This window comes from Hemibagrus wyckioides, linkage group LG04, assembly GCF_019097595.1.
Source record: "Hemibagrus wyckioides isolate EC202008001 linkage group LG04, SWU_Hwy_1.0, whole genome shotgun sequence".
Lineage (NCBI taxonomy): Eukaryota > Metazoa > Chordata > Actinopteri > Siluriformes > Bagridae > Hemibagrus > Hemibagrus wyckioides.
The window spans coordinates 14,323,699-14,343,218 of record NC_080713.1 but is presented as its reverse complement, the minus strand read 5'-3'; the positions used below and the strand labels follow the sequence as shown (position 1 = coordinate 14,343,218).

Below are 19,520 nucleotides of genomic sequence, written 5' to 3'. Positions count from 1 at the left end.
TTTTTGGCCTAAATCCAAATAACTTTGTGTGATGGAAAACTAACACTGCACATCACCGTGTATACACCATCCCCACTGTGAAACATGGTGGTGGCAGCATCATGTTGTGTGGATGCTTTTCTTCAGCAGGGACAGCGAAGCTGGTCAGAGTTGATGGGAAGATGGATGGAGCCAAATACAGGGCAATCTTAAAAGGAAACCTGTTAGAGTCTGCAAAAGACTTGAGACTGGCGTGGGAGTTCACCAGGTCAACGACCCTAACCATACAGCCAGAGCTACAATGGAATGGCTTAGATCAAAGCATATTCATGTGTTAGAATGGCCCAGTCAAAGTCCAGACCTAAATCCAACTGAGCATCTGTTGGAAGAATTTAAAATTGCCATTCACAGACATTATCCATCCAATCTGACTGAGCTTCAGCTATTTTGCAAACAAGAATGGGCAAAAATTTCACTCTCTAGATGTGCAAAGCTGGTAGAGACATACCCCAAAAGTTTTGTAGCTGTAATTGCAGCAAAAGGTGGTTCTACTAAGTATTGACTCAGGGGGAGTGAATACAAATGTATGCCACACCTTTCAGATATTTATTTGTAAATGATTTATCATTTTCCTTCCACTGCACAATTATGTGCTCCGATTATAAATGACACACCGATTGTGTCATTTATATATTTTTATAGTTTCACATCTAAACTTCAGAAAGCTGCAGTACAAGCTTGAAATGCATTAGAATAGAAGACAACAGATTTTAATGACAATGGTTTTCCAACTTGATGCAGTTATTAAAAGTAAAGGATCTGCAACAAATGCTAAATACCAAGACTGTTCCAATATTCTGCTCACCTAAAAACTGGGTGGTATGTCATCAATTTCCATGTTTCAATGATCATCTAGATGTATATATCTTTTTTAATAAGAATAACATTCCTATTAATTGAGAAATTAAATCTGAAATTCTGATCTATCATTTCATATTCATCTTTTAATCTAAATCCCAAATGTCTTAAGTGTACAGCAATAAGAAAAACATTGGCCTTGTCATCACACTACTTTCAGAGGGGACTATAAATGAAATATTATGATTGTATGAAGTGTTTAAAACCCACAACTAAAACAAGATTTTTCTGATAAGTTAAATACCGATCCAGGTCTGGGTTCTGGAATTGGGTGATTATAGGTGTACCACTGCTGTGTTTCCCTGTTAACCTCCCGATAGCGACCATTAAACACCTCCTCCACTTGGCTCATAGTAAAGGTGCACACAGCTGAACTTCCCACTGCCGTTTTATACCTGCAAAGATACACACAAATTCATCCCCCATTTAATTTTTCTTTCAACTTTATTTGTATAGTGCTTTTAACAATAGACATCTGTTTGATTCATTTTTCACTCCTATAACCTATAGTAGTACACACCTTAAAAATACACAAGGACATGAACATGGTATTCTTGGTGAATACCAAACATTCTTGGTGAATTTACAGACCTAAGAGAATCTATGCAAAGCAGAATGTGTTTTCTCTTTTGTGTCTCTTAAGGTGTACTCCTTGCAATTTATTTTTCTATCCAGTGTTTCACCCTGTATTACACAGTGAATCAAAAGCCAAACCAGACTGAACATCAGTGGCTATGGGTCAATAAAATGTGATATGCCATGGAAGTGAACTTGTGTTGTAAACTTTCATTTGCACAGGGCACCCTTCAGACCTGTTATTCCACAGTGACATTAACAAAGTGTCTAGAACAAAACTAAATACATAAAAATAGTCACATATAAATAGTAATACAATGTTTTTTGCTACATAACCATATTTAGCTGTTTGTACCAGTTAAACATGTAAAACTTTCTTAAATTAATAAATAGTTAAATTAATCTATTACTTTCTTTATTGACACACAAAAAATACACAGATCAGGCATAACATTATGGCCACCTGCCTAAAATTGTGTTGGTCCCCCTTTTGCTGCAAAAACAACTCTGACCCGTCGAGGCATGGACTCCACTAGATACCCTGAAGATGTGCTGTGGTATCTGGCACCAAGATGTTAGCAGCAGATCCTTCAAGTCCTTTCCATGGGCCCCACCAAGAAACTTACAGGACTTGAAGAATACTTTTGATAGATACTGACCACTGCAGACCGGGAACAACCCACAAGGGCTGCAGTATTGGAGATGCTCTAATCCTAGCCATCACAATTTGTCCCGTGTCAAATTCACTCAAATCGTTATGCTTGCCCATTTATCCTGCTCCTAACATATCAACTTTGAGGACAAAATATTTACTTGCTGCCTAATATATCCCACCCACTAATAGGTGCCATGATGAGGAGATAATCAGTGTTATTCACTTCATGTCAGTGGTCATAATATTATGCCTGATCAATGTAAGTGCAATCTTTTTCATTACTTTTCATACTAATGCATTATTGCACAAATTAATTACATATTCACATTTGTGAAAGTGTTCAAATAAGTATCTGGTACATATGTCACAAACTGCTAATACCTACCATTGAGATGTGAAAACTCCATAGAACACAGTGCTCTTCCAGTCCTCCTTACTGGGTGTCAAGACAAATATGTCTTGAATGATGTTAAAAGGGAAACCATCTCCAGGCAATGAGCAGAGGAGCTGTGCTTTCAGAAAGGTGGTCCACTTCTTTTGCAGGACCCTCTCTCCTCCCTTATCACCCTACAATTACACACACACAAACTGATATGAGACAGTTGACACACCTGATTCAAAAGAGGACAATTAATTTACCCACTTACAGCAGAAATTCACTGACAGAGACTAGATTTGAAAAAAACATTTTCAAAAAAAATTAAGCAGAAAGAATGTTGAGACGGAATGTAGTACATATTCCCTTTCATCCATAAAAAAGTCACAGAATGCTGGCAAATAACAGGTAGTTACATGCAGAACTACAAAATGAGTCTGAGCAGGTTAATATCAGAGTGGAAGCCACTGAAATTTGAATGCCAGGGGTCGAGACTGTATCTAGAAAAAAATGAATTAATAAGCCTTAAACAACTACTATAAAAGGATTGATGTGAGGATTAAGACGCAAAATCACATCTTTGTAATTAATCATTATGATCTCTAATCTCTGTTATTTGTTATTTTATGTTCAAAATTACTCACATCTTAAAATAGTAAATATACTGAAAGCCATTCAATTTCCCCATTATAACAGGCATTATTACAGTATTCCAGAATTAGCACGTTATTTGACAGAAAATTACTTCTCCTAATAACTGTCACGTCTCATCAAGATTCAGAACACCAGAGGGAGCCCTCTCCTGAATATTGAGACTCCTATGAATTACACTTCCAGGTTTCCCCACAGCGCGCACACATTGTGCTATGCGAAGTATCGTCCCCTTGTAGACATACCAAGCCTTTTGTTTCTGATTTGGATTTATGTGAATGATATTCTGCCTGTTTGATTACCATTTCGCTCTAGTTTTGTGTTTCTCGGATTTGTTTGCTTCTAGTGAGTGCTTTCCTGGTTTTCTGCTTCTTAGCCAAGTTTTCGACCACGTTTTTGCCTGCTGATTCTGTTTCAATAAATTTGCTTATGGATTCTACACCTTCCGCCTCAGGTGAGTCATTACAATAACAGGGTTTAATTATATTTGAACCAAGCTTATGCCATTAGACAGTGCAAAGTATTATTAGTTTTACTACTTACTGAGCCATTATCTTTCCATTGCCATTGTTCTCTTGCTTGTTTGACCTTGTATTCATTGTATGGATTACGATTTTGGGTTGTGTTTTGGTACCTTTGCTCTGTGGATTGGTTTGTTTGGATTATGTGACTCTTTGCATGTTCTAGTGATTTTGACCCTGCCTGCCATTTTGGATTTGTTTATAGATATTTAGATAGATATTCTAGATATTTAGACAGATTTTTCTGTCTGTGTTTTCATTCAATAAATTCCACATATGGATCCCACTCTGTCATCCTCCAACTCCATGTTACAGGGTGGGAGGCATGACCTATTTAAATAGTGGTGCTACTTTGCTCTTTAAGTTATCAAATATTGAAAATTGGCATAAATAATCTGTAGATTGTAAAGATGTGAGAGTTAAAATGCAATGAATTAAAAGAAGAACAAAGATTTGTGGATGAGGATAATCTGATAATCTTTTCATTTTCTGGCCAAAAAAAGAAAACATGATTCATCAGACCAGGCCACATTCTTGCATTGCTCTGTGGTCCAGTTCTGATACTCATGTGCCAGTTGTTAGTGCAACAAACTGTGATGCACCATACATTGACACCTTTCTATCAGAACCAGCATTAACTTTTTTTTTTTTTTAGCAATTTGAGCAACAGTAGCTCATCTGTTGGAACGTACCACTGTTCCTTCACTTCTGATAGATACTGACCACTGCAGACCGGGAGCACCCCACAAGAGCTGCAGTTTTGGAGATGCTCTGATCCAATCATCTAGCCCATTTTCCCTACTTATAACACATCAACTTTGAGTACAAAATGTTCACTTGTGGCCTAGTGTATCCCACCCACTAACAGGTGCAATGATGAGGAGCTAATCAGTGTTATTCCTTTCAACTGTCTGTGCTCATAATGTTCGTTCTGATATGTATATAAATGTATATATATACATACATTATATATATATATATATATATATATATATATATATATATATAAAAATAACAAATCAAATCCAAATTTTACACAGTATGATATGCAGTGAAATGCTTACATGGCTATTTTGACCCTTGAAAAGGAATAAGAACAGAAAAAAAGATAAAGATAAAAGATAAAATGTAATATATATGTATATATATATACACACATACAGCATCTCACAAAAGTGAGTACACCCCTCACATTTTTGTAAATATTTTATTATATCTTTCATGTGACAACACTGAAGAAATGACACTCTGCTACAATGTAAAGTAGTGAGTGTACAGCCTGTATAACAGAGTAAATTCACCTGGGGAGCAGGTGTGTTAAATTTGGTCTCACACTCTCTCATACTGGTCACTGGAAGTTCAATATGGCACCTCATGGCAAAGAACTCTCTGAGGATCTGAAAAAAAGAATTGTTGCTCTACATAAAGATGGCCTAGGCTATAAGAAGACCCTGAAACTGAGCTGCAGCACGGTGGGCAAGACCCTACAGCAGTTTTACAGGACAGGTTCCACTCAGAACAGGCCTCGCCATGGTCGACCAAAGAAGTTGAGTGCACATGCTCAGCATCATATCCTCAGCATCATATCAGCATCATTGGGAAATAGACGTATGAGTGCTGCCAGCATTGCTGCTGAGGTTGAAGGGGTGGGGGGTCAGCCTGTCAGTGCTCAGACCATACGCTGCACACTGCATCAAACTGGTCTGCAAGGAAGCCTCTACTAAAGATGATGCACAAGAAAGCCCGCATACAGTTTGCTGAAGACAAGCAGACTAAGGACATGGATTACTGGAACCATGTTCTGTGGTCCGATGAGACCAAGATAAACTTATTTGGTTCAGATGGTGTCAAGCGTGTGTGGCGGCAACCAGATGAGGAGTACAAAGACAAGTGTGTCTTGCCTACAGTCAAGCATGGTAGTGGGAGTGTCATGGTCTGGGCCTGCATGAGTGCTGCCGGCACTGGGGAGCTACAGTTCATTGAAGGAACCATGAATGCCAACATGCACTGTAACATACTGAAGCAGAGCATGATCCCCGCCCTTCAGAGACTGGTGTTACAGCATTCAAAGACAATCTAAACAATTGTGTGCTTCCAACTTTGTAGCAGTTTGGGGAAGGTCCAGATATGATATGATGATCTTCTTTGCCAAATTGCCCACACTTTGGCCTTATATTGACATTATGAAGCCTAACACCTAATTGTTTAATTTTTTTTGTAACAGACCAAAAATAGCCCAACACCCAGGTAATACTATCTGTACCATCAAGCATGACTGTAGTAGCATCATGCTCTGGGAATTCCTTTCAGCAGAAAGAACTGGAAATCTAGTTTCATTCAGGGGAAACATGGCTGAAGCCAAATACAAGCAAATTCTTGAGGAGCACCTGTTCCAGACTGTCAGAAATTTGTGTCTAGGGCAAAATCAAAAAGTACAACAATATAGGGCAAAATCTAAAAAATAAATGGTTATTAATTAAAATTAAAAAATTATTTGTGTTTTGGAATGACCAAGCCCAGACCTGAATTTAACTGAAAATCTGTGGCATGATCTGAAAATATTGTCCATCAATGTTCTCCATCTAATTTGGGAGAGGTGATGAAATTTTACATTTAGAAATTAATTTCAAAATTCATTGTTTGGTGTGGGGTCAGTGGGGAATACTTTATTTATAATAAGAATTTTAAGAATTTCTAATTCTTGTGTTAGTTTGCTTACTAGTAAGTCACAGTTGAAGCTGTTACATTAAAATTTAAATTTTATTTGTAACATACACAGTTGTACACAGTATGACATGTAGTAAAATGGCTTTTAGGACTGTCCTAAGAGAATAGAAAAAAAAATACATATATTAAATCAATTATTTTTATAATATAATAGGCTCCCGTTGATATTGTTGGATTACAAATTTATAAAATGTTAAATCTAGGTTCCAACGTAATAGTAAATAAACTGAAAAAGTTATGTACATTGGGTTTTACATTTTGAGGTAAAGATGATGACATTCTAAGAAGATCAAGTCCGGCAGCACAGGTGTCTGAGACATTAACCTTCTGTCTTTATGTACTTCCTGACCACCGGGAAGGGTCCCAAGTTAAATGTGAATGCTAATCTTAAGGCCAGGCTGTGTCTTTGTCTCTATGATAATGTGAAGGTCTGGGTGATACTGTGAGGCTGATTGGATTAGCACCTATGCATTTGAATGACACTGTTATGCTGATGAGATCAGGGTTGGGGAAATTCTGTTACCGGGCTGATTCCTGTACTGCATTTGCATGCTTTATTTAGATTGTCTCCACCTCTATGTATCCCTCCCCCTTGAAAAATATAAATTCTACAGTGCTGAACTATAGTCAGACTTGGATGACTACAGCGACGCACAGTGAGTTCTCAATAAAGAGTAACTTCTGCTTGAAAGATATCCCAACTTCTCCTGGTCTCTGCTTCGACAAGGAAAAAGTTTCCAACAATAGTAAGAGTAGTTCCTCTATTGTTATGTGCTGAAGTCCACTATGAACTCCTTTGTCTTGCTGAAGTTCAGGAGGACATTGCTCACCTGGCACCATATCTCCAGGTTTTTAATCTCCTCTAGGTAGGTTGTCTCAACATTGTCGGAGATCAGGCCCACCACAATAGTGTCAACAGCTAATTTGACAATGGTGGTGGAGCTGGAGGTAGCCACACAGTCATAGGTGTACAGTGAGTACAGCAGTGGTCTCAGAACAGAGCACAGGTTTGCCCACCTGTAATGCTTGTGTTCTGTCTTAGAGGAAGTTGTAGATCCATCAACGGGCTAAGTCCCAGGATGTTCAACTTGGTGATGAGTACAGAGGGAATTAACGTGATAAACACTGAACTCTTATTTCTGCTGTCCAGGTGGCTCAGGGATATGATAGAGGTAAGCGATTGCATCCTTGGTAGTGAGATTATCAAGCTTGTTTTCCAGAGACTGGACATTGGCCAACAGGATGCTACGCAGGGGAGCATGGTGTGTGTGTGCCCTCAGCTTATTCCTGATGCCGGCTCATTTCCCGCTGCTTTGGATCATGATCTTTGTTGCTTCTCAGGATACAATTTTGCTTAGCAAAAACAGCATGTTCAGACAAATGCTGCATTAAATATATTGTATAGCGAGATGAAAAATGTTTATTCAGCAGGGTATAGATATATAAGTAATTTTATTATCCAATTCAGGGGACGTCAGGGATGAGGCAGTACCACTAATAGGGCAAGAGGTTGTTGTTGAGACATGAAAATGAAAAAAGACTATTAAAAATAGACCAGAATTCCTTAACTGCAGTTAAAAATATAGTAGTGAAACATAAGGTTTAGTTTAAAAACTTTTAAAAGAGTTCTAAAATTTATTTTTTTTTAAATACAACAACTAACTGAGTAATCAGCTGGCGACCACTTGTTCTCCTGGGATAACTGTGAAATGTTAAATTGTTAAATATGATTGTTGGTAAGTAATCACATAAAAAGTGTATATACACGTATAAAAGTTTCAAGTTTATGCTCCAGAAATAAAAAAAAACAAACCAACAAATTCTGTTCAAATGGCATTATTTTACATCTGTTATGACCCACCGTCCATTGCAGTGGACATTTTAAAAAGCAATTATAAATATAAATATATATATGTGGACTAACACAGAGGTCTACCCTGTTAACAATCAGTGTATATATACACTAATGTATATAGTGTATATATACACTAATACCCACTTTATTATGAACACTTGTACAACTGCACATCAGCAAATCACATGGCAGAAGTGTTTTGCAAAAAAACATGCAGATACAAGCCAAGAGCTTCAGTTCATGTTTACTGTGATTTGGATTATGGTATGGATGTTCATAGAAGAAAGGCTGGTTTATTTCAGAAACTACTGGTCATCTTGTAATGTTACACACTATCATACACTATATTGCCAAAAGTATTCGCTCACCTGCCTTGACTCGCATATGAACTTAAGTGACATCCCATTCCTAATCCATAGGGTTCAATATGACGTCGGTCCACCCTTTGCAGCTATAACAGCTTCAACTCTTCTGGGAAGGCTGTCCACAAGGTTTAGGAGTGTGTTTATGGGAATTTTTGACCATTCTTCCAGAAGCGCATTTGTGAGGTCACACACTGATGTTGGACGAGAAGGCCTGGCTCTCAGTCTCCGCTCTAATTCATCCCAAAGGTGTTCTATCGGGTTGAGGTCAGGACTCTGTGCAGGCCAGTCAAGTTCATCCACACCAGACTCTGTCATCCATGTCTTTATGGACCTTGCTTTGTGCACTGGTGCACAGTCATGTTGGAAGAGGAAGGGGCCAGCTCCAAACTGTTCCCACAAAGTTGGGAGCATGGAATTGTCCAAAATGTCTTGGTATGCTGAAGCATTCAGAGTTCCTTTCACTGGAACTAAGGGGCCAAGCCCAGCTCCTGAAAAACAACCCCACACCATAATCCCCCCTCCACCAAACTTTACACTTGGCACAATGCAGTCAGACAAGTACCGTTCTCCTGGCAACCGCCAAACCCAGACTCGTCCATCAGATTGCCAGATGGAGAAGCGCGATTCGTCACTCCAGAGAACGCATCTCCACTGCTCTAGAGTCCAGTGCTTTACACCACTGCATCCGACGCTTTGCATTGCACTTGGTGATGTATGGCTTGGCTGCAGCTGCTCGGCCATGGAAACCCATTCCATGAAGCTCTCTGCGCACTGTTCTTGAGCTAATCTGAAGGCCAGATGAAGTTTGGAGGTCTGTAGCGATTGACTCTGCAGAAAGTTGGTGACCTCTTCGCACTATGCACCTCAGCATCCACTGACCCCGCTCCGTCAGTTTACGTGGCCTACCACTTCGTGGCTGAGTTGCTGTCGTTCCACTTCCACGTTCTTATCATACAGCTGACAGTTGACTGTGGAATATTTAGGAGCGAGGAAATTTCACGACTGGATTTGTTGCACAGGTGGCATCCTATCACAGTTCCACGCTGGAATTCACTGAGCTCCTGAGAGCGACCCATTCTTTCACAAATGTTTGTAAAAACAGTCTGCATGCCTAGGTGCTTGATTTTATACACCTGTGGCCATGGAAGTGATTGGAACACCTGATTCTGATTATTTGGATGGGTGAGCGAATACTTTTGGCAATATAGTGTATCTAGTTTATAGAGAACAACTGTTCTGTGGATGGAAATGCCTTGTTGTTAAGTGGTCAGAGGAAAATGACAAATTGGTTTCAGCTGCCAGGAAGGAAATGACAAAACATTGACTCTTGAAATGGACAGGCTACATCAGCAGAAGACCACACTGGTTTCTACTCCTGACAGCTAAGAAGAGGAATCTGAGGCCATTACTTAAGAGGAATGCATTAATTAATGAATGTCCTAGGTATGAATTAGCCAAAACACATGCACAGTACTGTGTCCATTATACATGTATATACCATTAACATTAATCATTATAAGAAACATGGATTACTGCAGCAACTTAGCTGTAATGTCTTGTCCATTTTGTCCTCTGATTTCTTAGTGGAATTGTTTATTCCATAATATGGTCACATCATGCAACCTTATGAATACCACTATGGAGCGGGCACTGAACAAAGAACACCCCAATCATGGGACTTCTAATCATGCTCACCTGTTCCCCATTTACATTTATGTTCTCCATGTTTTGTATATTGTTGTTTACTCTGGTATGGACTTTACTCGTTTCGATACTTGGATTATGGTTTGGACCATTGCAAGCACATGTGAGCTCAGCTCTACAACAACTGGCTGGATTATGGTTAGGACAGGCTGTTCCCTGTGTTGTTGCTTTTTTGCTCATTGTTATTGTATTGGTTTTTGCAATCTGTGGATTATTACATTTCACTTATTAAATCGTCTGGCACTTGCATAATACTTTCATGTTCTGCTTACTTAAAAGAATTCCTCACCTCACATGCAGAAGATTTGGGCTGGCATAAGGCTCTTGCGGCACATGGACAGCTGAACAGAAAGTAACAGAGACTGATTGGTGACCTCCAAGCTCAAGTGGAACATTTAACTCAAACCATCATGGCTATGACTATGACAAACCACTGCCTAACCACCACCCAAGTCAGCACCAAAGAAGTATTCAGGTCACAATTTCAAGCCTCTCTTTCTCTTTCTGTCTGTGAGCACATGGGATGAACCAGTGCTTAATGCTACATTTTGCCCTGTGCTCACAGAATTAATCACGACAAACCCCTAACCTTTTATTCTCTTATCAACATGGCAATCAAGCTGGACCATCTGCTACAGAATTGACCATCTCTCAAACATGGGAGACCAGAATGGGTAAGCCAGGGTCAGTGAGGCTGTAAAGGCTAGAAGGAGGCATGTGGGTCTATGCATTTACTGTGGAGGGACACAGAATTTCATCAGGTAGTGCAGTGCAGTGCAGTTTCATTTCTGTAACCAACCCCACTCTACCCCAAGCAGGTTCCCCAGCACCTGCACCCACCCTGTGAGTGTGTTCCAATTCTTATCTTCAAAAGATTTTGTAAAATTATGAGATTTTCTATGATTATTTAAGGTTTTACCTGCTGTTGTCATTTCCTTTCAGCACTGACTGACTCCGGAGCAACAGGCTGCTTTATCGATTAAGGGGACATCCATTGCCTGCAGCTGCACACTGAACCCCTGATAACCCTGCTCACTATCTGAACCATCAATGGCTTACCCATAAGCAAAGGCATCATCACAGCACAGACCCCAGCCCTGAACCTCAAAGTAGGTGTCCTCAACCATGAAACCATACATCTGATCAGCCATCAGGTCTAAAAGGCACCCCATCATTTTGGGTCTCCCATGGCTCAAACTCCATGACATAAACTTCTGGTGAGCTTGTCCTCCTTGTGCTTGGACCACTGCATCAAAAGAACCAGCACCCGGCTCACAGTACAAAGACCTTAACCAATGCCCAAATTAAATACCCTTACCCTACTCTACATATTCCAGCATCTATTTGCACTACCTCAACCGCTGCTGTTGTATTTTTGAACAATATTTTTTTTTTTACATAATTTCATTTTATCTTATTTTATTTCATTTACATTCCATTACACATGTTCTTTTCTTTCTTTTTCGGTGCTAAGTGTCCTGTGTTTTTTGTGTTGTCTTTCTTGTATTTATTATTTTTTTTTTTTTTCTTTGCATTGTCTTGTGTATGCTATGTTAGCCATGTAAAGTGCACAGTGTGCAGCTAGGTGCAAAGACAAACTTCTGTCCTAGCTCTGTGGTGGTGTTTTTTGTGTTTGAACTCTATGTTGCTGTATGTTTATGTAGCACCAGATTCTGGAGAAATGTTGATTCATTTCACTATGTACTGCGTCAGCTATATGTGGTTGAAATGACAATAAAGCTTCTTGAATCTTGAAAGGTATGTGATGTTTGAGCTCCAGAGCACATATAACCTGGTGAGGATCTATAAGGATGACGAGTGGAGGACCACATTTAGCACCACCACAGGCCACGAGTACCAGAATATGCCATATGGCCTCTCATTAACAGTGTCCTGGTGTATTCCCCAATGTATGAGACCCATGTGAAAAACATTCATCAGGTGTTACATTGCTCCTGGAAAATGAGCTTTATTATAAGGGAGAAAAGTGTAATTTTTTTAGCACACCATTACTTTTCTAAAATAAACATAAACAATAAACACAAAGCATTTCTCATAACATTTATCCCTAATGAGTGAGCCTGAGGCTAGGCACAGGAGGAGGCTAAAGGTGGCTAGGAAAATCTCCCCAGATTGATATGATGAAGAAACCTTGAGAGGAGCCAGGCTCAGGAGGGAATGGCCTCATTTGGGTGACACTATACAGTAAATAATGTAAATGTGACTAATGTCCTCTCTACAACTGTTTATAGTCAAGTGGAATTGTGAAACCAAGAGCTCCTGAGAATAGTGGACTTGGGGGACTTTAAGTTATCACAGTACATGGGAGACAAGCCTACATCCTGTAGCTTTCTTTTCCAGGAAGCTATCCACAGCTGAGCAAAATGATGATGTGAGAGACAGAGAGCTTATGGTGGTCAAGTTGACCCTGGAGGAACTGAGACAATTGCTGCAGAGAGCTGAACACCCTTTCATTATTTTTACTAATCAAGTATTTGCATGTAGGCTAGCATCTCAACCCATGGCAGACCCGATGGTCCCTGTTTTTTGCCAATTTTCAATTGATCTCTTTTCATCCTCATTCCAAAGACACTATAGCCTATCCCATATAGACTAGATACACTCTAGACACTCACATCTGGTCCATTCAATCCATTTTTCCCAAAGCCTGTAGGTGTAGGTGCCATACAAGGGCAAATTTACCAGGACATTGCACACCCACAAAATACTTAGTCCCAGCTTCCTGTCCCCCTACATATTCCTTTGTTAATTAGTCAACTGCTGAGAAAGTGGGTTCACACCTCCATGACCACTGATCACCTGGGGGCTCAGAGAACTTGTTCACAGTTCACTTCCCAAGTTTCATTTCAGTGCTTGCTCAGCTACCATCTCCATTATTCCCCTGGAATGCCAGCATCACTGATTGTCCAGCAGTTGATACCTGATTTAGGAACAGCAAGCAGGTTTGGGAGGCACACCCCTTAAGCTCCTATAAGCAACTCTGACCTATAAGACAAAGGCTGATCATCACAGGGAAGTGATGTGAATGGCCTTCAGGAACCAGTGAGATAATCCAATTATCTTCCAGCCACAGAGACATCAAACCTTTAATGAATAACACATTGCAAGCCACCTTTTGCATTCTTAAAGCTATATCATTGTGAGGAGTGTTGTGAAGAGTGGAGGTGGTTTATTTTGTATCTGTGTGTTTGTTTGGGATACATTTGTTAGGACTGAACTCTAAAGACCATACTTTAGATACATAAATACATCTGTGATGCATGAAAAAAATCACACAAATAATCATGCCATTTCACGAGATTGCAATTGTGTGTACAATAAGTGGGGGTTTATGCTGCATTTGACTTACCTCAGCAGCAGGTTTGCAACTCAGAAATTGCAATTTGGAATTTTCCACTGCATGTCTTTAATCTATGGGATAAAGACTTGTGTGAAGTTGCCCCCCCACACACATTTTCAAAAAAAAAAACAAGTCAGTTCTTTTGTGCATCATTTGTACATGCAAATAAACATCTACTTCTATGGCACCATCTTCTACTTGAGTGTGTAGCTCTCCAGTGTACTGTTTTTGTTAGTTTTTCCTGTTTTTTGTTTTGCAAACATGATCAGTTTTACCAGGGATGAACTGCTGAACATTCAGCAGAACACACCACACCTAATATTCTACCGGTTTTCAATTACTGTGACGTCAATTACTGTCAATTACAATGACGTTTTGCTGGACATTGTAGTTGGCAGAGCAGCGGCACTGTTTAAATGCTTCAAGAAGCGCAAGAGTGGGAAGTGAGCCGACATGCCTGTCAAGCTTAGACAGCGCAGCTTTAGAATGGTGCTTCCTAGCATCCATCTGGCAATTCTCTGCTCTCTACCGAACAAAATAGATTAAGAACTTCTGCTCTCCTGGATAAATAAGAATTTTTCAAACTCTGCTGCTCTGTGTTTTACTGAATCCTGGCTGAATGATGCCATTCCCGACAACGAGCTTCATCTGACAGGCTTCCAGCTGTTCAGAGCGGATCGCAACGCAGAACCATCGGGGAAATTGCACAGTGGTGGGACATGCTTCTACATCAACAAAAGATGGTGTACTGATGTAACAGCATTGAACATGATGTGCTGTCCCAATCTAGAAGCATTCTTCATCAACTGTAAACCACTCTACTTGCTGCGGGAGTTTTCCTCGTTCATTCTCCTGAGTGTTTACATTCCACCGCAAGTGCAAGTGAGCTCGGCTCTACAACAACTGGCTGATTAGATTGCACACACCAAGCAACAACACCCAGACTTTTTTATTATTATTCTTGGGGACTTAATAAGCAAATAAAGCAAACCTCTCACATGAACTGCCAAAAATCAAACAGCACTTTTCATGTCCCACCAGAGACAAAAATATTTTGGACCACTGCTACACCACAATAAAGGATGCATATCGCTCTGTTCCCAGAACTGCTTTAGGACTCTCTGACCACTGCCTGGTTCATCTTCTCCCAACATACAGGCCAAAACCTAAATCTGCTAAACCTGTAGTAAGGACAGTAAAGAGATGGACCAGCAAAACAGAGCAGGACTTACAAGCCTGTTTCTACTGCACTGATTGGAGTATTTTTGAAGCTGGTGCCACTGATCTGGATGAGCTCACAGAGACTGTAACATCATATATCAGTTTCTGAGAAGACATTTGCATTCCTACCAGGACTTATTTAACATGCAACAATGATAAGCCATGGTACACAGCAAAACTCGGACATCTTCGTCAGGCCAAAAAGGATGCCTACAGCAATGGGGACAGAGTCTTGTACAATCAGGCCAGAAACATACTGAATAAGGACATTGGGGTGGCTAAGAGGAGCTACGCTAAAAAGCTGGAAAACCAGTTCTCTTCCAACAACCTTGCTACAGTGTGGAAAGACCTGAAAGATATTACAAATTACAAGACACCATCCCCTAGCACTGAGGTGAATCAACAACTTGCTGAAAACCTGACTGAGTTTTACTATAGATTTAAAAACTCCTGGTTAACACCTCTCACCCGATCTGAACATCTCTCTACACAGCCATTAACACCTCCAGCACCCCCCCCACTCCCTCCTGCACTTCAGATCAGTGAAGATGATGGTGCATCAGGTCTTCCTGAAGCTGAAGAGAAGGAAAGCACCAGGCCCAGATGGTGTCACAACAGTCTGTCTGAAAACCTGTGCTGATCAGCTGGCCTCCATCTTTTCACAGATCATCAATAGATCACTGGAGCTGTGCAAAGTCCCTGCCTGCTTCAAATGTTCCACCATTATCCCCAGCCCAAAGAAACCCAAGATAATAGGACTTAATGACTACAGACCTGTTGCTTTAACGTCTGTGGTCATGAAGTCATTTGAAAGACTGGTGTTGGCTTATCTGAAAAACATCACTGGACCCTTGCTGAACCCCCTGCAGTTTGCTTACTGAGCAAACAGGTTGGTAGATCATGCAGTCAACATGGGACTGCACTTCATCCTACAGCATCTGGATAAATCAGGGACTTATGTGATGCTCCTGTTCGTGGACTTCAGTTCGGCCTTCAACACCATCATCCTAACACTCCTCCAGACCAAACTAACCCAGCTCTCTCTTCCTAGCTCTGTCACTGGACCACCAGCTTTCTGACAGATAGGCACAGATAGTGAAACTGGGGAAATTCATGTCAGACAGCCATACCACCAGCACTGGTGCCCTCCAGGGTTGTGTCCTCTCCCCACTGCTCACTTTACACTAATGACTGCACCTCTACTGATCCAGTTGTCAAGCTCCTGAAGTTTGCGGACGACACTACGGTCATCAGCCTCATCCAAGGCGGTGATGAGTCTGCTTACAGATAAGAGGTTGAGCAGCTGTCTGTCTGGTGTAATCTTAACAATCTGGAGCTCAACACACTCAAAACAGTTGATATGATAGTGGATTTCAGGAGGAACACCCCTGCATTCCTCCCACTCACCATCATGAGCAGCACTATAACAACAGCGGAGTCAGTCAGGATCCTGGGCACCATCATCTCTCAGGGCTTGAAGGACATTCACATTGACTCCATTGTCAAAAAGGCCCAACAAAGAATGTACTTCCTTTGCAGCTGAGGAAGTTCAACCTGCCGCATGAGCTGTAACACAGTACTACTCAGCCATCATTGAGTCTGTTCTGTGCACTTCAGTAACTGTCTGGTTTGGCTCAGCTACAAAAACAGACATCAGAAGACTACAGAACGCTTCGGACTGCTGAATGGATTATTGGTGCTCCCCTGCCCACCCTTCAAGAACTGTATACATCCAGTGTAAGGAAAAGAGCTAAGAAAATCACTCTGGACCCCTCACATCCAAGCCATCTCCTTTTTGAACTTTTGCCATCTGACTGGCACTACAGAGCACCAAATACTAGGATAGCCAGGCACAAGAACAGTTTCGTCCCCCAAGCAATCTACGTTATGACCAGTTAAATGTTCCCCCCCATTGTGCAATAAAAATATGTGAATAACCTTATATTTATTTGTTACCACCCTACATTCCATCCTATTCTATTCTGTACATACAATTTATTTTATTTTTCTATTTAAATATGTGGATTTCTATTTCGAATATTATTTTTTATTTTTATTGTCTGTGTATTGTTGTTCTCTCTGTGCACTGGAGCTTGTGACACAAACAAATTTCTTTTATGTGCAAACATACTTGTCAGTAAAGCTCTTCCTGATTCTAATTTATGCTCAATCACTTTTTAAATACAAAATGCCCCCAAACTTGTTCAAACCACTTCAAACAGGTCTCATTCATTTGTGCATCATTTATGCACATTTGTGAAGCAAAATAAACATTTGTGCTCATTTAGTTTAGGTTAAAATTATATGATTTAATATATTATTATTATATTATCTTTTATGAAGCATCCTCTTACCAACTGCAGCTAGGTTACAGGCCAGTAGACTATGCTGTCTATGTTTCATGAACATTCATGTGATCTGTGATGTTAGGAACCTTAGTTAGGATCCATGTATTTGTTCGAATTTGATATGTTAGACACAGATGGAAAAGTAAATATATATGCACAACTCTAGATAAAATTTGTCTATATTATCGAGGGAAAACCCATTAACATATTCCTAAACACGTGTGTATAAAACATATCTGCTGTAATTGCTGATGATTTCACAGGGATGCTAGTAATGTTCAATGTTTGTAATTTGTAATACTAATGTTGGAAGGACCTGGGTGAGCAATTTAAACAAATAATTTTTGTAATAAGTTTGGAAGGACCTGAGTGAACAATGTAAAATGAAAATGTCTGCAAAAAACTGCTGGGAAATCCTTGAGTTACAGACAGATGATAGTAACAACAATGATGATGAATGTAACATGACTGAGGACACTGAGGCAGAACAGAACAATCTTGAAAAAGAGACAGAGGACCTCCACTTCCAAATTGTCAAACCTACTAAAGATTGGACAACTCCTTGGAAAAAAGAAGTGGAATATAGTGACACAGAGAAAGAAATACACCATCTTAAGTCTGTGGTCTCAAGTGTGGTACATTGTGCAATGTGTTGAATAAAAAAACATGGTAGGCCACAAAATGTCCATGTACACTAATATTTAAAAGAGCCAAGGTCAATCCAAAAAGTTTTCCAAAATGATTTAGTATATCTGGATATTACACAGAATGTGATACTAAATTATTCATTTGGAGTATCAGCAATCCAGATCAGTGCCCTGTGGTGCTACAAGGACTAATTAAGAAAATAAAAGAAAATCTTCACACAACAAAGAAAAAGAGAAGGCTGAATGGAGCTTGCTGAATGATGGTGTCTAAAGAGCTGAGGAAGGGGGAAAAAACTGGCACCTGTGGCAAGCAGCAGAGGCCCACTCAAATATGAAACTTAGGAATCCAGAATCAAGCAACCTGTTACATCTGGTTGTTTTAAGGAATGCAAAACAAGAAAGAGGCAGCAAAGAACCTTGTGACAAAGATCTTATTCTTTTCCTCCAAATAATGAAGCTTAGTGTGCCTTACACTGGCAGCATGTGTGATAATAGGCTGGACAATTTTTCTGCCACTACTAGACTACTTCTCAGCTTCAAGCATACAATACCTTCTCATCAGTAAGCTTTGATGCTACAGGCACAGTGGTGAAAAAAATGAGTGGTGAATAACCAACTTGAACATCTGGGCACATCTTGTACCAAGGAGTGCTGTTTGCACAAGATGTTCAAGTTGCTGTGGTGCAAATGCCCTTACAGTGTCACAATATCCTTGTGATAGCACAATAGCTTTCTTAGTGGCAGGGATCTGGTGCAATTACACCAAAAGAACCTGTTTGTGACTTTTCCCTTGCTCTGCTTGGAGGTATAGTCAAGGCATTCACCCCACATCATGACCTAAAGGCATACATCAATGACTGAATTTATTTTCTGATGGGCAAGACACCCTGCACATTAACGCCCTGCTTCATCAGAGGTGATGTGACCCACTTCATAAAGATCTTTAACACTGAGAATGTCTCAGAATTAAAGGTAACAGGGTGTGGGAGTTCTACAGCTCAGTTGTTGCAGTTCATGATAAATGAGGCAACTCTCTGATCTCCCTTTCAGCTACTTTTCGCAATCTTAGGGTAACCATGGACAATCAACTGTCCTTTACCTTCCATGTTGCTAAATGTGACACACTCATGCTGGTTTCTTCTGTACAACATCAGAAGTTTTCAGCCATTTACATCCACACAGGCTGCAGAGGTGCTTAATCAGCCTCATTTCGAGACTGGACTACTGCAACTCTCTACTGGCAGGTCTACCTCTGAATGCAATTAGTCCTCTGCAAATGGTCCCAAATGCAGCTGCACAACATGTTTTCAACATGCCTAAGTCCTCTCCCACCATCCCACTGCTTTGCTCCCTCCACTGGATACCAGTACCTAGACACATTAGATTCAAAACACTGATGCTTGCCTACAAAGCCAAGAATGGACCAGTACCCTCTTACTTCAAAGCTCTTATTACACCTCACACTGCACCATGCTCCCTCTGATCTAGTTGCACTGCTCGACTGGCCCCACCATCTCTCAGGTTAAGAAGTAGGTATATATCAAGATTTTTTTCTTCTGGCACCAAGGTTGTGGAATAAACTTCCCTTAGATGTCCGAACAGCTGAGTCACTGGCT

The 19,520-nt window shown here is 40.3% G+C and overlaps 1 protein-coding gene across 2 annotated transcripts in view; it reads right to left on the bottom strand.

The window, feature by feature from the left end:
• sema4ba (sema domain, immunoglobulin domain (Ig), transmembrane domain (TM) and short cytoplasmic domain, (semaphorin) 4Ba) overlaps positions 1-19,520 on the bottom strand; it is a 150,119-nt gene that overhangs the window by 12,892 nt on the left and 117,707 nt on the right. For both annotated transcript variants that reach the window (XM_058388235.1, XM_058388236.1), the window contains exons 9-10: positions 2,514-2,695; positions 1,142-1,292 (exon numbers count right to left, since the gene is read on the bottom strand). In XM_058388235.1, the coding sequence (XP_058244218.1) occupies positions 1,142-1,292; positions 2,514-2,695 (333 nt within the window). The remainder of the gene's footprint in view (positions 1-1,141; positions 1,293-2,513; positions 2,696-19,520) is intronic.